Source organism: Leptonotus elevatus, chromosome 15 (assembly GCF_054856555.1).
Source record: "Leptonotus elevatus isolate MCC_2025b chromosome 15, RoL_Lele_1.0, whole genome shotgun sequence".
Lineage (NCBI taxonomy): Eukaryota > Metazoa > Chordata > Actinopteri > Syngnathiformes > Syngnathidae > Leptonotus > Leptonotus elevatus.
In genome coordinates this window covers 5185591-5197990 of record NC_141253.1, presented here as the reverse complement: position 1 = coordinate 5197990, position 12400 = coordinate 5185591, and the positions used below count along the sequence as shown (strand labels likewise).

Here is a 12400-nt window from a genome sequence, read left to right as displayed (position 1 = left end):
AGATGATGTCATATGCGGTCTCTCCGCCACAAGACACCTGATTTGATTGACAACAACAGATTAGTGTTTGCTTCTTTCATTAATTACAGAAATATTTCAATTTAGCATAACTGCTTTATCGTACGCGCCATTGTGACAGTGTGACAAAATATTGGGTCAAAACGTACATGGTGTTCCATCCAGTCCTGTTCTACCACAAAACCTGTTTCCATAGCCAAAATTCACTTTTTTTTTTTTATTGTGACGTTGAACACCACACCAAACACACAAAGCGAGTTTGAAGCAATTTTTCTGATTTCTATCGTTTTTCTTCTTCTTCTCACAATTCTTTAAAATTCAAATACAAATAGGTGGATGGAAAGTTGGGGACCCACCTTTAGACCCATTTGGTGTTGGATTGTTTTCAATTATTGAAGATAAGGGGACCCATTTTGTTTAATCAACTAATCAATCGGGAGTTGAGAAAAACAAAAACAAAAAAGTATGTTTTATTTTATTTATACTACCTGTTGGCGTGTGTCCCAAAACTTTTGTCCATATATTCAGTGTCCACAGATCTTGAATCAGTTTCAAAATGTCCTAAATTTGTAGCTTTCATTTTTCCAAAATTTTAAACGATATGGTGCGTGCAGTGCCATATTTTCTTTGAAAACCTCAAAGAAAAAGTGCAAATGTCATCCTGATGAATTTGATCCTTTGCCGACTTTGTAATTGCATCCAATGTGTGATAAGACGCAATCAATCTGCATAACACAAATAATTGCCACTCCAATATTTCGTCCGACGTCTTTTTGCAGTGATCCTGAGCCCGTACGGTCTGAGCGGCACTCTGACAGGTCAGGCCTACAAAATGAGCGACCCGGCGGCACGCAAGCTGATGGAAGAGTGGAGCTACTTCTACCCGATGGTACTGCGGCGGAAGGAGGGAAGCGGCGAGGAGAGCGAGGAGCCGGCCGATGATCGCAATGCTCACGCGGCGGTGGAGGTGGTCGTCGGTATGCCGCAACTTCCCTCGTGTCGCTCGAAAAGCCAGCGTTAAATTGCTGGAATCCTGCTGAAATCGCACGTTTTTGGACCACGGTGACTTTGTTCTGCTCAAGCAAACACCGGCGAACGGCATCCCATGAATTAGCCGCCGCTTCTCTCTCTCTCTCTCTCTCTCTCTCTCTCTCTCTCTCTCTCTCTCTCTCTCTCTCTCTCTCTCTCTCTCTCTCTCTCTCTCTCGCTTTCATTTGAGCTATTTGCCGTTCTTGAAAAGCACCTTCGCAGCCTCTTCGCCTGGTGGGGGGGAGGGGGGGGGGGGGGGGGGCAAATGATGCGGAGGGGGAAAGAGGATGAAAGAGACGACAGGAAGTTCAAATTGGGAAGATGAATCGTAAACTCCCGGGAGTTTTGTCTAATCGGTGCGGTCCCTCGGGGTGGCTTTGGCATCATTCTAATCAAAACTGCAACGCGTACCAGACACTTACTTGTAAATGGGGAAATCTTTCCATTCCATTTGAGCGGCAATTGGTACAAAATAGTGGAAACATGTCACGTCAAATCTCACAAATTGGTAACCAGAGGCAACCTTACTTAAATATGGCAATTTGATATCCCAAATTTTGAGTACAATAATTACATTATGCATTATATATGCTTTAGTCAATTGTATTATAAACACCTTGGGGTAAAAAAACAACAACAACTGATATAGTGTATGAAAGGGTAAAAAGAAAATAACATTTGTTAAAAGCAGGTCAAATGTGAGCTAGCTAAAAATAGTTGGGTCAAAAATTGGACCGACCCACTAACTTGGGTCAAGTTTACCCAACTTTGGGTTGTTTTCTGCAAAACTCATAAACTGGGTTGTTTTGCACAAAACAATTCAGAAAGTTGGGTCAAATTGACCCAAGTTAACAGATCATCCACATTTGGACCCAAATTGGGTTGTTCTTGACCCAGCAGTTAAGAGTGTACAGTACACTGTAAAAACATCCATCCATCCATCTTCCGACTGGCGACTGACCCAACTTTTTGGTTTAAATAACTCGGAAAGTTGGGTCAGTCCATTCTTGCCCTAATTCAATAGGGTTATTTTTGACCCAACTGTTTTTTTTAGAGTGGAGCGAGTTAGCTAGCTAATGAAAGTGTAGATTGCGATTTTGTCCACATCCATCCATTGAGTAGGTTTAGCAGTGAACTAAAAATGGCAATAAACAAGGCCCAAGCGTGTCGGGTAGAGGCGACGGACGGACGTGAAGCCGCCAGCAGCCTCATTATGTCCTTTTTTTTTTGCTCTCTCCAGGCGGCGCCAGGATGACCTACCCAGCTGCTTTTGTGCTGATTGCTCACGGCCAGCTGCCGGCGGAGCCACCTCCACCTGCTCCTGCAGCTCAGGGCCTCGCCAGAGAGCAGAACCACTGCAGCGTGCCACTCACGCCGCCGACGTCGCCGGAGCAGCCCTGCTCGGGTAACCGCCACGCGCAAACGCCGTTCGTGCGTGTACGTCACCTGCCGTGTTACGTTCGTGGGAGAGTTGAGCCAACGGTGGGAAGTAAAGTTACTGTACTTAAGTCGTTTGTCAGGGATCTTAACTGTGAACTTTAACTTCCATCATTTCAAAACCATACATTGGACTTTTTTTTCGTTCCGTGCCATTGACGGCTATACACGTCAAAAAATCCATTTCAGCAGTTAATTTATAGAGAGCTTAAGTATGATAAACACGTTCTTCTTACCTGTCCAGCGGACAGTGGATTCGTAACGTCAGCCTCGAGTGTCCCAACGCCAGACAGCAGTCTGGGGGTCAGCAGTCTGAGCCCAAAGCATTCTGGGAAAAAGCTGACATGCCAGGTGGTCCATCAGGCCTGGCGGGAGTGCTACCTCAGCCAGCCTCAGCACACGTAAGTGACGTCAGGCCGCTGTGGCTCCTTAACGTGGAGGACGGACCCGACCGGGCAAGTTTGTTTCTCGTTGGCAGACAAAAGCAGCCGGCCGACGTGACGCCGAAGAAGGAAGTGCCAAACGGAGTCGCCACGTGGGACTTCAATGACGTCGGGGCGCGAGCGCCGTGCAGCTGCTCGAGGTACCTGCGGGCCGCTCTCAAGCTGTTCGCTGACGCCGTTACAGTAACTTTGTTTGTCTAAAAATATCATGGAAATGTCTTGTTTCTATTTCAGACTGAAGCAGCAGAAGTTGACAACTGCCGCGAGCGTCTCCAACCCCCAGATTGGTGCCAATCCGTCCTGCGGCTCATCGTTATACGCGCCTTCCGTACCCAAACACAAGACCAGCGACAAGACAGAAAAAGCTGACAAGCAATCCAAGAGACCGTCCATGATCCCCTTTCACCACCGTTTATCTATCAGCCAGGAGACCTCACTGGAGCAGGACTCGCCCGGGGGGCCCCAGCTCGGTGGTCTGGTCGCACTGGAGCCACCCATGGAGCCTTTAGCCACCCTGGCAAGCTGCAAGTATCCCAAAGCGCTCTCCAACGGCAGGAAAGCTCCAGAGTCTCTTCTCCTGTCGCCCATGTCTCCGCTCCCTCCCACGCTTAGCCCGCACCCCCGGGCGCAGGACCCGGAGGTGCTGGAAGGGCCGCTGGGCATGCACGTATGTCAGGAGGCGGCGGCGGCGGGCATGGGGGTGGCGACCAGCGAGACGGCGGTGTACCTCGCGACCTTGCTGAAGCAGAGGGAGAAGAGGGAGAACGGGGCCGGCTGGTGGAGAGGATTCCGGACTCCCAGGACTGAGAAGATGGATTTCAGACCTCTGGAAATCTCGGCTGATAAACTCGAGGAGGGGAAGACGGAGGCGGTACTTGAGGGAGATGCGTTGAAGAGGTAGGGGAGATGTCGTGCGCAGCAGGTCAACAAACGGAGAGGGCAATCCGGCATCCATTTTGGGGTGAAATGGAGAGCGTAAAAACGGTCATATCTTGATTTTCCTGATAATCTGGTGGCTGAAAGTAGACGTTACACCTCCTGGAACCTTATCTAACTATTGGCGCAGGTAGTGCAACATGATTTTGGTTAGAATTTGATTGGGGCACAGGATGACCGATAGGGGGAGCTGGGGAAATGTGGTCATTATAGTTTTGGAATTTTCATTTTAGTTCGTTTTTATTTCGTTTTGTTATTTACATTCCGTTATTTTTTAATTAGTTTTCTGCGTGGTTATGTTAGTTTTTATTAGTTTTAGTTTTTTTTTTTTAATGCTTAGATTTAGTTTAGTTTTAGTTTGTTTCAGTATTAGTTTTCGTTTATTTATTTATTTTAATGTGTATTACTTGTGCACAGTATAAACACCATGGTAAAATGAAAATATCACTTCAGTGTGGGGGTGGCGTCACAGCCCCCCCCCCACATAAAAAAATGAACCTTTCAGAGTGGCCTTTTATTGTATGTAGTCTAAGGCATACCTGTGCACTAATCATGGTGTCTAATCAGCATCTTGATATGGCACACCTGTGAGGTGGGATGGATTATCTCGGCAAAGGAGAAGTGCTCACTATCCCACATTTAGACTGCTTTGTGGAAAAATTTTTTGGGGAGAAATTGTGATATTGTGTATGTAGAAGAAGTTTTTGATCTTTGGGTTTATCTCGTAAAAAATGGGAGCAAAAAACGGAAGTGTTGCATTTATATTTGTGTTGAGTATAAATGAGAAGAGCCGCTATGATTGGTGGCAAATGAAATCGGCTGTGCACCAAGCTGCACGTAGCTGCGAAAATACCAAAGCTTGGTCTAGCCCACCCCTGCGCAGATATATTGCATATTTACAAATTAATCGAGCCCTCAGTGTTTATGTAAATGTCCTTTAGGCTGTTGTGTGCTGTAGCATCCGAGGTCTGCATGGCAGTGACGGAACTGACTCTCGTATTGAAAGTGCTTGTGAGCTTTTATTTTAATATCTTTTTGGTGTCTCTCGCAGACTTTACACGCAGACGCACAAGAGGTTTAAAATCTCAGACGAGAGAATGCGGGACCACGTCCAAACGCTGGGCCTGCTCCAGCAGCCGGGCGTGGAGGCGCTGCGCGAGCCAGGGGAAGACCCCTACGAATTCAAGGAAGGCGACATCGAGTACACCTTCTCCACTTCCAAGAGATTAAAGAGTCAAGGGCGGGAATCCAGCAAGAGAGCCAAGGTGGGGGAAACACAGGGCGCTGATATTAAAAGTGGCTCGACTGCCATTAGCCTGTACAGGCTTTCAATGTCATCCCTTAATATCCATTAAAAGCTGAATCTCTTGACTAATTCTTCCCATTCTCGCCCAACAGAGTGAAGAAATCACCAGCAATGGCAACCTGCCAGATGGGAAAGACGCTATGTCCATTTTCAACTCTGCTCCCAAATCAGGTGCGACCTGCGATTCAACATCATAAACAACTTTTTTTGGGGGTCATTTATAAGTCATTAGGCCTTAAGTTGTTTGTGTTTTCCTTCAGATGAGTCCAGTCAGGACGATGCAGCCGCCAAAGCCAATCCGTCTCTGACCCGAGAAAAAGACCTGGTGGTCAATATCTCGGACCTGGACAACATATTTGATGAAGATGAGGAGGAGCTTGGGGTGAGGCATCCAAGCTCCTGTTTGTTTGCAACAATTCTACATTCATAACAGTCATGTCGCATTCCCTCAAATAGCGCCTTTTGCTCTAATGAATTAGATAGGATGTCTCCGTCAATCAAATTCATTGAAATAATAAATGCCTTGTCTCAAATAAATGATATTTTCCAATATTTTGAAATAAAACTATTTATTTCAAAATACTGGAAAATCATACTAGCCGGTTACACTACAATAATTAATATCTTACCATCAAATACAAATTATTATATAATGCAGTAAATATGCACGAGCCCTACTATGAATAGTGGAAAAAGTTGACCCCCGCCCCCCGAACAAAAATAAAAATAAATACAATTGTCGCCATTAATAATTCATTGCAAATAAACATTTGACGTTTACAGACGTAAATGGCAGTTTCAAATGTGATAGAGATTCCAAAACCATCATTTCAAACAACCCCCCCCCCACAAAAAAAAAAGCCACTCAGCAGGGCAAAGATTTTCTGTAACTTCCATAACAACCCTTCACCATACTTCCTTGACACCAATTAATGTATGTGAAACTGTGTAACCCATTTGCTCCCAAAACGTATAAATACGTTCTATTTAAAAAAAAAAAGTTTTTTTAATGTTTTTTTTTTAATGCTAGCGCACACAGAAAGCTTTGATGCAGCCTCTCAACTGCAGAGAATGGTCGAAGAAATGGTAGTTATTACACAAACAGCCAGCAGGTGGCAGTAGAGCAGAAGAGATCAACCAGGGCCATGCTGAAAAAAAATCTCATTTACCCAAAGTTCTAAACAGATTTGTGAAAAATGATGAAACTTAGCTATATTCTGTGAAAATGGCTTAAATATTATAATAACATTTGTACAAAAAAAAATATGCACTCTAAAAGCAAATGTTCTACTGTAACTTGTCTTTTATTCTGAGTCCCTCCTAACTGATTATACATTCGTGTTCTCGATCAACTATACTGGCCCGAACCTCTAATCTGATGTGTACTAATTTGTCGACGGTTTACCCCAACCAGCACTCAACCAAAGTCACAGTACCCCCAGACGATCGTCCTCTGAGTAAAGAAGGAAGAGCGACAGTCCCTTATCCATCAAGTGAGTTCCCGGTCATACATCCCGCTCCCAAATCATAACGCCATAATAATAATAAATCCCTTTTTTCTCCACCTCAGCAGTAGCAGACCTGCAACGTATGTTCCCCACGCCACCGTCCCTGGAGCAACACCCGGCCTTCTCTCCCATCATGACGTACCGCGACACGCCCAGCCAGGAGCCCCCCGCACCCAGCGGAGCGCCGGAACACTTTCTGCCGGCCACCTCCGGCCAGCTGCCGGAATTCAGGATGGAGCTCGAGGACGGCATGGCAAGTCCCTGGCAAGACGACTTCAAGGTTAGGACAAGTAACGCCAATCAATTAAATGGTGTAGTGAGACACCATTTGCAAAAATCACAAATGCCTGTTTGTCTTTACTCTTATGATGCCATGAGATGGCGGCAAAGCCCTGGCAAATAAGAAAGTAGTACTTTGACAAGTAATTAGTGAACAATTCATCCAAAAGGAGGCTTCAAGCTGCTTATTGCCAATTCCATTTAAACATCTTAGCCTAATGCTAATTAGCATCTCTTTAGTGCAGCAACATTTAGACAGGCAACACAACTCGTATTGGTCTGAGGAAAGATGTCTTAATGAGGCGTTATTATGAATCCCACTAGGGTTCTAGGTCGGACAAACAATGTGATCGGCTGTGCGTGATGGGCCTAGAACTCCAGTGGGATTCATAATGATGCAGGAACAGTATATCAATCTGTGTCATACTGCTCCCTGGTGGCCAAAGTGGGATGCTATTTAATTTTGTCACAACTGAAGGTTTTGATTAACTACAATATTATCAAGTGCTATTTTCCCTCATTAAAATAACAATACGATTCTTGCTGTTTTTTGGGGGAGAGAAGGCTCAAAAGAATTAACGGCATTTCCATTCATTCCAATGGGAAGCTAATGAAACTCTGATCCTGTAAGTGTACTAATTCCAAGTGTCCCAATACTTTAGCTGTTTGAACACCAATGTGACTTTAAATAATTCATTTAAATCCACTTAAAATTCTCCCTTCGTCACACATATCCTCTCTTGCAGTTGTCTGGCTTATACCTGTAGCTTACTAATTAAGCTACCCCTGGTTTGTATTGACCGCAGGCGCTGCGCAGCGGCTGAGATATGCTAATTATAAGCTAAACGTATGCAGTTCCCACCATTGTGACCATCTCGGCCGGAACACTTGTGAAGCAAGTCTTTGTGTCTTTGTGTCCTCGCTGTCCAGACACAGGTGGTCTCCTCCATGTTCGCGCCGCTTTCCTGCCTGCCGAGTCAGACTTTAGCACCGCTCAAGATTCCCGAGCAGTGCTACTACCGCCCGTCCTGGTCGCTCCTGCCCAAAATGGAGCACATCCCAGCTGTCATGCACGCTCACAACAGCAGTTTTGTCAAGGATGGATACACGTGAGTAATATGTCATTACAAAGTTTAGACAATCTAGGGTTGTCACTCTACAATATTTTTTAGAATCGATTATTCTGTCGATTATCCCATCAAATAATCGATAAAAATAAATTTTTCATTGAAGTGTATTACTATTGAGAGGATTTGGGCAATTTTAAGTTAAACAAAGGCTGTAAATAATTATTCGATTCCTAAAATAGTTGTCAAATATTTTGATAATCGATTAGTTCAGGGTTTCCGTGGGTCATTAAAAAGCTTTCAAAGTCAATAAATGGATTTTGCTCCAATAAATTTAGAGGCATTACAAATTTTAATACAATTGATGTCAAAACATTGTTGTTCATGCTTTATTATTTCACATACAAAGTTGGGCGACGCGATAACACAATTTAGCAGTAATAAATGTGCAAAATGAATTTGTGGGGACTGGTGGCCTGGAGTGCGCGAGTTGCTTCATGTTCTAAATACAAAAATATATATTGACATGAATTTCAAAAGAAAAATGTACTGTTCCTGTCACCGTCCAACATGAAACACTAATGTCATCTAGTGGCAGAACATTACCGCGACACAAATCTGATTTTAGTTTCAGACTTCTTTTAACTGTTTAGCATGTATATCTTTTTAACTTCAAATAACTATGAATTGATATAAAATGATGGTCCACTGCACACAGTTAAAAATTGAGACACAATGCATTGACTTACGTCAATGAACTAAATGATACAACCATATTTGTATTTGAATATATGTGCGCATGTAAGTATATGCAATGCGAAGTGGGCATTGATTTGTTAAAAAAAAAAAAAAACGGCATTAAATTTTATCTCACAATCAGGTTTGAAATTTCTCTGTGTTTTGTTTATATCTTAGAAGTACTTAAACAGTGTTTGAACACATTTCGCCATCTTTCAGAAATATCCCAAGTGTCAGCGCTCTGACGGATCCGGACTACAACCAGATGAGCGGCGCCACGGCCTCCGTGAGCACCACGGTGGGCATCCTGCCCTCGCCGGCCACGCCTCGTTTCTCCGTGCCCACCCCGCGCACCCCTCGCACGCCGCGGGGCATGAACCCCGCCAGCTCCGGCCAGGGATCCGTGAAACAAGACGGCACCGAGCTGAGCTCGCCCGTTTCGACCCCGTCCACCAGCCTGCCTCTCAGCTCGGTGGAGCCCCTGGCTCGACCCCGACCTTGCCTCCCCGAGAGCCACAGCCTGTACGCCATTCTCCTCCTGTCCGACTCGGTCCTCAACGTCTTCAAGGACCGCAACTTTGACAGCTGCTGCATCTGTGCCTGCAACATGAACGTCAAGGGGGCCGACGTGGGGGTGTACATCCCCGATTCCACCTGCGAGGATCAGTACCGCTGCATGTGCGGCTTCAGCGCCATCGTCAACAGGCAGCTGGCCCACGGCACGGGCCTCTTCCTGGAAGACGAGCTGGATATTTACGGACGCTCCTCCGAGGTGGGTCGGGCCGCCGAGAGGAGGCTGGCCCTTTGCCGGCGGGACCCGACCATGGGCGACCCCAGGGCCAAGCGGCCGCAGGACGCGGCGCCCGCCTCGCCGTCCGTCATGGTTCTGCTTCAGGAGCAGTGCTCGCAGCCCATTTCGTCCCTCGCCTCGCTGCACCTTCCCCACGGCTATTCCGGCTATTCCCGCAAGGGGGCGCTGCTCCAAAGTTGGATGGCGGAAAAGCAGTGGGCGGACGGGAGCGACGCCTGTGTGGAGTGTTACAACGCTTTGGAGCAGGGGCTGCAGTACGTGGACAACTCCACAGGGGGGAAAGTGGATCCGGCTGTTGTCCGGAGTACAGCCCTGCATCCCTGGCCTCACACTAATGGTAAGACGCAAATTTGGCGGCCAAAAACGGGATGTTTGGTGATAAACAATCTTCAGAGGTGGCAAATCCAGGTCCAGAAAGTAAAAACCCTGCCACAGTTTAGCTTTAGCCCCAGGTGCTAGCTAGCGAGCTCCCTAGCTAGCTCCCTGGGTGCTCGGTTACCTGCTAGGGAGCTAGCTAGCTAACACAAGGGGCTAAAGCCAAACTGTGGCAGGGTTTTTACTTTCTGGACCTGGATTTGCTACCTCAGACCAGGCGTTTGGTTTTGACAAATTCCTGTTCAGAGGTGGCAAATCCAAGCGCAGAAAGTAAAAACCCTGCCACAGTTTGGCTTTAGCCCCAGGTGCTAGCTCGCTAGCTAGCTAGCTCCCATGGTGCTCCTTTACCTGTAGGGCTCGAGCTAGCTAGCTGGCTAAAGCCAAACTGTGGCAGAGTTTTTACTTTCTGGACCTGGACTCGCCACCTCTGTTTGTGTTTGCCTTTTAGTGATCTTAACTGTGTATTGATGTGTTTCATGTTTGTTTATTTGTTTCCTCGGTGTATAGGCTCTCGTTAACATGTGTGTATTTGTTCTGCGTGTGTGTGCGCTTGTGTCCGTGTCACTGTTCATCCCCGCAGTGGTGGACATGAGCATGTTGTCGTCCCAGGACATGGTGCGCTTGCTGCTGTCCTTGCAGCCTTTCCTGCAAGACGCCATCCAGAAGAAAAGAACCGGACGAACCTGGGATAACATCCAACATGTTCAGGGCCCGCTCACCTGGCAGCAGTTCCACAAGATGGCGGGGAGAGGATCCTATGGTGAGAACAACGAGCAACGTTCATTACCACTTATTTTCGGAGCAAAGCCAGGACGGGTACTCAAATCGCGAGTAGTCACCGATAGCAATAACAAGGTCAATTCTTGGGCCGGGTATCGAGAGTAATTTCTTGAATCGATGAGATATCAAATCAATGTGATTTTGAATTTTCTCGATTCACTTCGATTGTATTCAATTCAATCCAATATAAATTAATATACATACATTTATGCAACATCAATTCTTGTTAAGTATCAAGGACATGACAAAAAAAAATCCACAAACATTAAATTCCAAATTGAATTATGCGAAGGCAGTAACTGGTCAAATAATCAGCAAGGATGAGATGAAATGAAAATACTGTTTTCATAATTGTAATTCAATAATTTATAATAAATAAATTTCAAGAAAACGGCAAGATACAAAATGAAATTTGGCCTTTAATCTTCTCATTAATTTTTGGGACCCCCCCCCCCCCATAAAATAATAGTTTCATCATTTAATGAATCAATATCGATTTATGAAAAGGAAAATTGATTATTCGATTATTTTTATTTATTTTTTACCTGGCCCTCACCAACACATAAAATTTCCCAACAGATTATTTTAAAGAAATACCTTTATATCCCAATGTAGTATTTTTCCTTAAAATTTCATAAAATTATAAAAAATATTTATTCAACCAATGTCTCATTTCTAGTTCCTGATGGTAGCCTATACTTTCATTGGCCAACGTTGCAAGTACCGATACGAGGGCTGGGTGATATGGCCAAAAATAAAATCTTGATTTAATTTTTTTTACTATTTTAATCAAAGTAATAAACCCAACAAACATTTATTCATAGGTTTGATTTATTCGAAAATACATTCTGTGCAAAATGTTCAGACAACAATAATGTACTGATTTAAAATCAGTTTTAACGTAAACTTAGCATTTGTAGCTTAATGCAAAAAAAAAATAAAATGCATAAAAGCCACGATTTAGCTCATTTTCAAATCGCCGCCTTTTTCAAACCCATTGGATTCATTTGATGTATTGTCTTGATTGATACTTAATAATATCTGCCTGATACCAATACCAGTTCCCTAAGAATAACCGATCATTTTTCCGAGCTGGTACTCAAACCAAGGCTGAATGCGGGATTGCGTCTTCAGGTTCTGAGGAGTCTCCGGAACCCTTACCCATCCCCACAGTCCTGCTTGGCTACGACCGAGAACGGGACTTCCTGGCGCTGTCCCCTCTGGCCTTGCCCTTCTGGGAGAAGCTCTTACTGGAGCCTTACGGGGGTCAACGCGACGCGGCCTACGTGGTACTTTGTCCCAATAGCCCCCCCCTGCTGGCCGCGGCCCGCGCCTTCTTCCAGGAGCTGGGCGCCGTTTACGAGGTGAAAATGTGCCCGCTTTCAAAAATACAGACGCGCGCGCCTCAAAGAAAGTGCCCTCATGACGATGACGTCGTTCTCAGATGTGTCGTCTTGGCAAGCACCGCCCTCTGGCCAAGGTATCCCGGGACGGCATCATCCGCGTGGGGGAGGAGGTGGAGTCAGAGAGGCTGGAGGAGCTGGAGGTGGACCAGTGGTTGACTGGAACTTGGGCTGGAGAGCAACACACCGACAACCTCAGCAAACTGAAACTTTACGCCTATGCCTGTAAGCTGCAGCTAGGTAAGAACGTGCGCTTTTATACAAAGCATC

At 45.5% G+C, this 12400-nt stretch overlaps 1 protein-coding gene across 2 annotated transcripts in view; it reads left to right on the top strand.

Moving 5' to 3' along the window:
* Positions 1-12400, top strand: part of LOC147161696 (mediator of RNA polymerase II transcription subunit 13-like) — a 90309-nt gene that overhangs the window by 68115 nt on the left and 9794 nt on the right. Inside the window, exons 6-20 of one of the 2 annotated variants that reach the window (XM_086095993.1) lie at positions 798-995; positions 2288-2452; positions 2729-2885; positions 2963-3067; positions 3162-3824; positions 4915-5128; positions 5262-5340; positions 5430-5551; positions 6584-6662; positions 6743-6957; positions 7887-8065; positions 8981-9909; positions 10528-10707; positions 11862-12091; positions 12172-12370. In XM_086095993.1, coding sequence (XP_085952119.1) covers positions 798-995; positions 2288-2452; positions 2729-2885; positions 2963-3067; positions 3162-3824; positions 4915-5128; positions 5262-5340; positions 5430-5551; positions 6584-6662; positions 6743-6957; positions 7887-8065; positions 8981-9909; positions 10528-10707; positions 11862-12091; positions 12172-12370 — 3714 coding nt within the window. Of the gene's footprint in view, positions 1-797; positions 996-2287; positions 2453-2728; positions 2886-2962; positions 3068-3161; positions 3825-4914; positions 5129-5261; positions 5341-5429; positions 5552-6583; positions 6663-6739; positions 6958-7886; positions 8066-8980; positions 9910-10527; positions 10708-11861; positions 12092-12171; positions 12371-12400 lie in introns of both variants that reach the window. The other variant, XM_086095991.1, reaches the window with a different exon arrangement.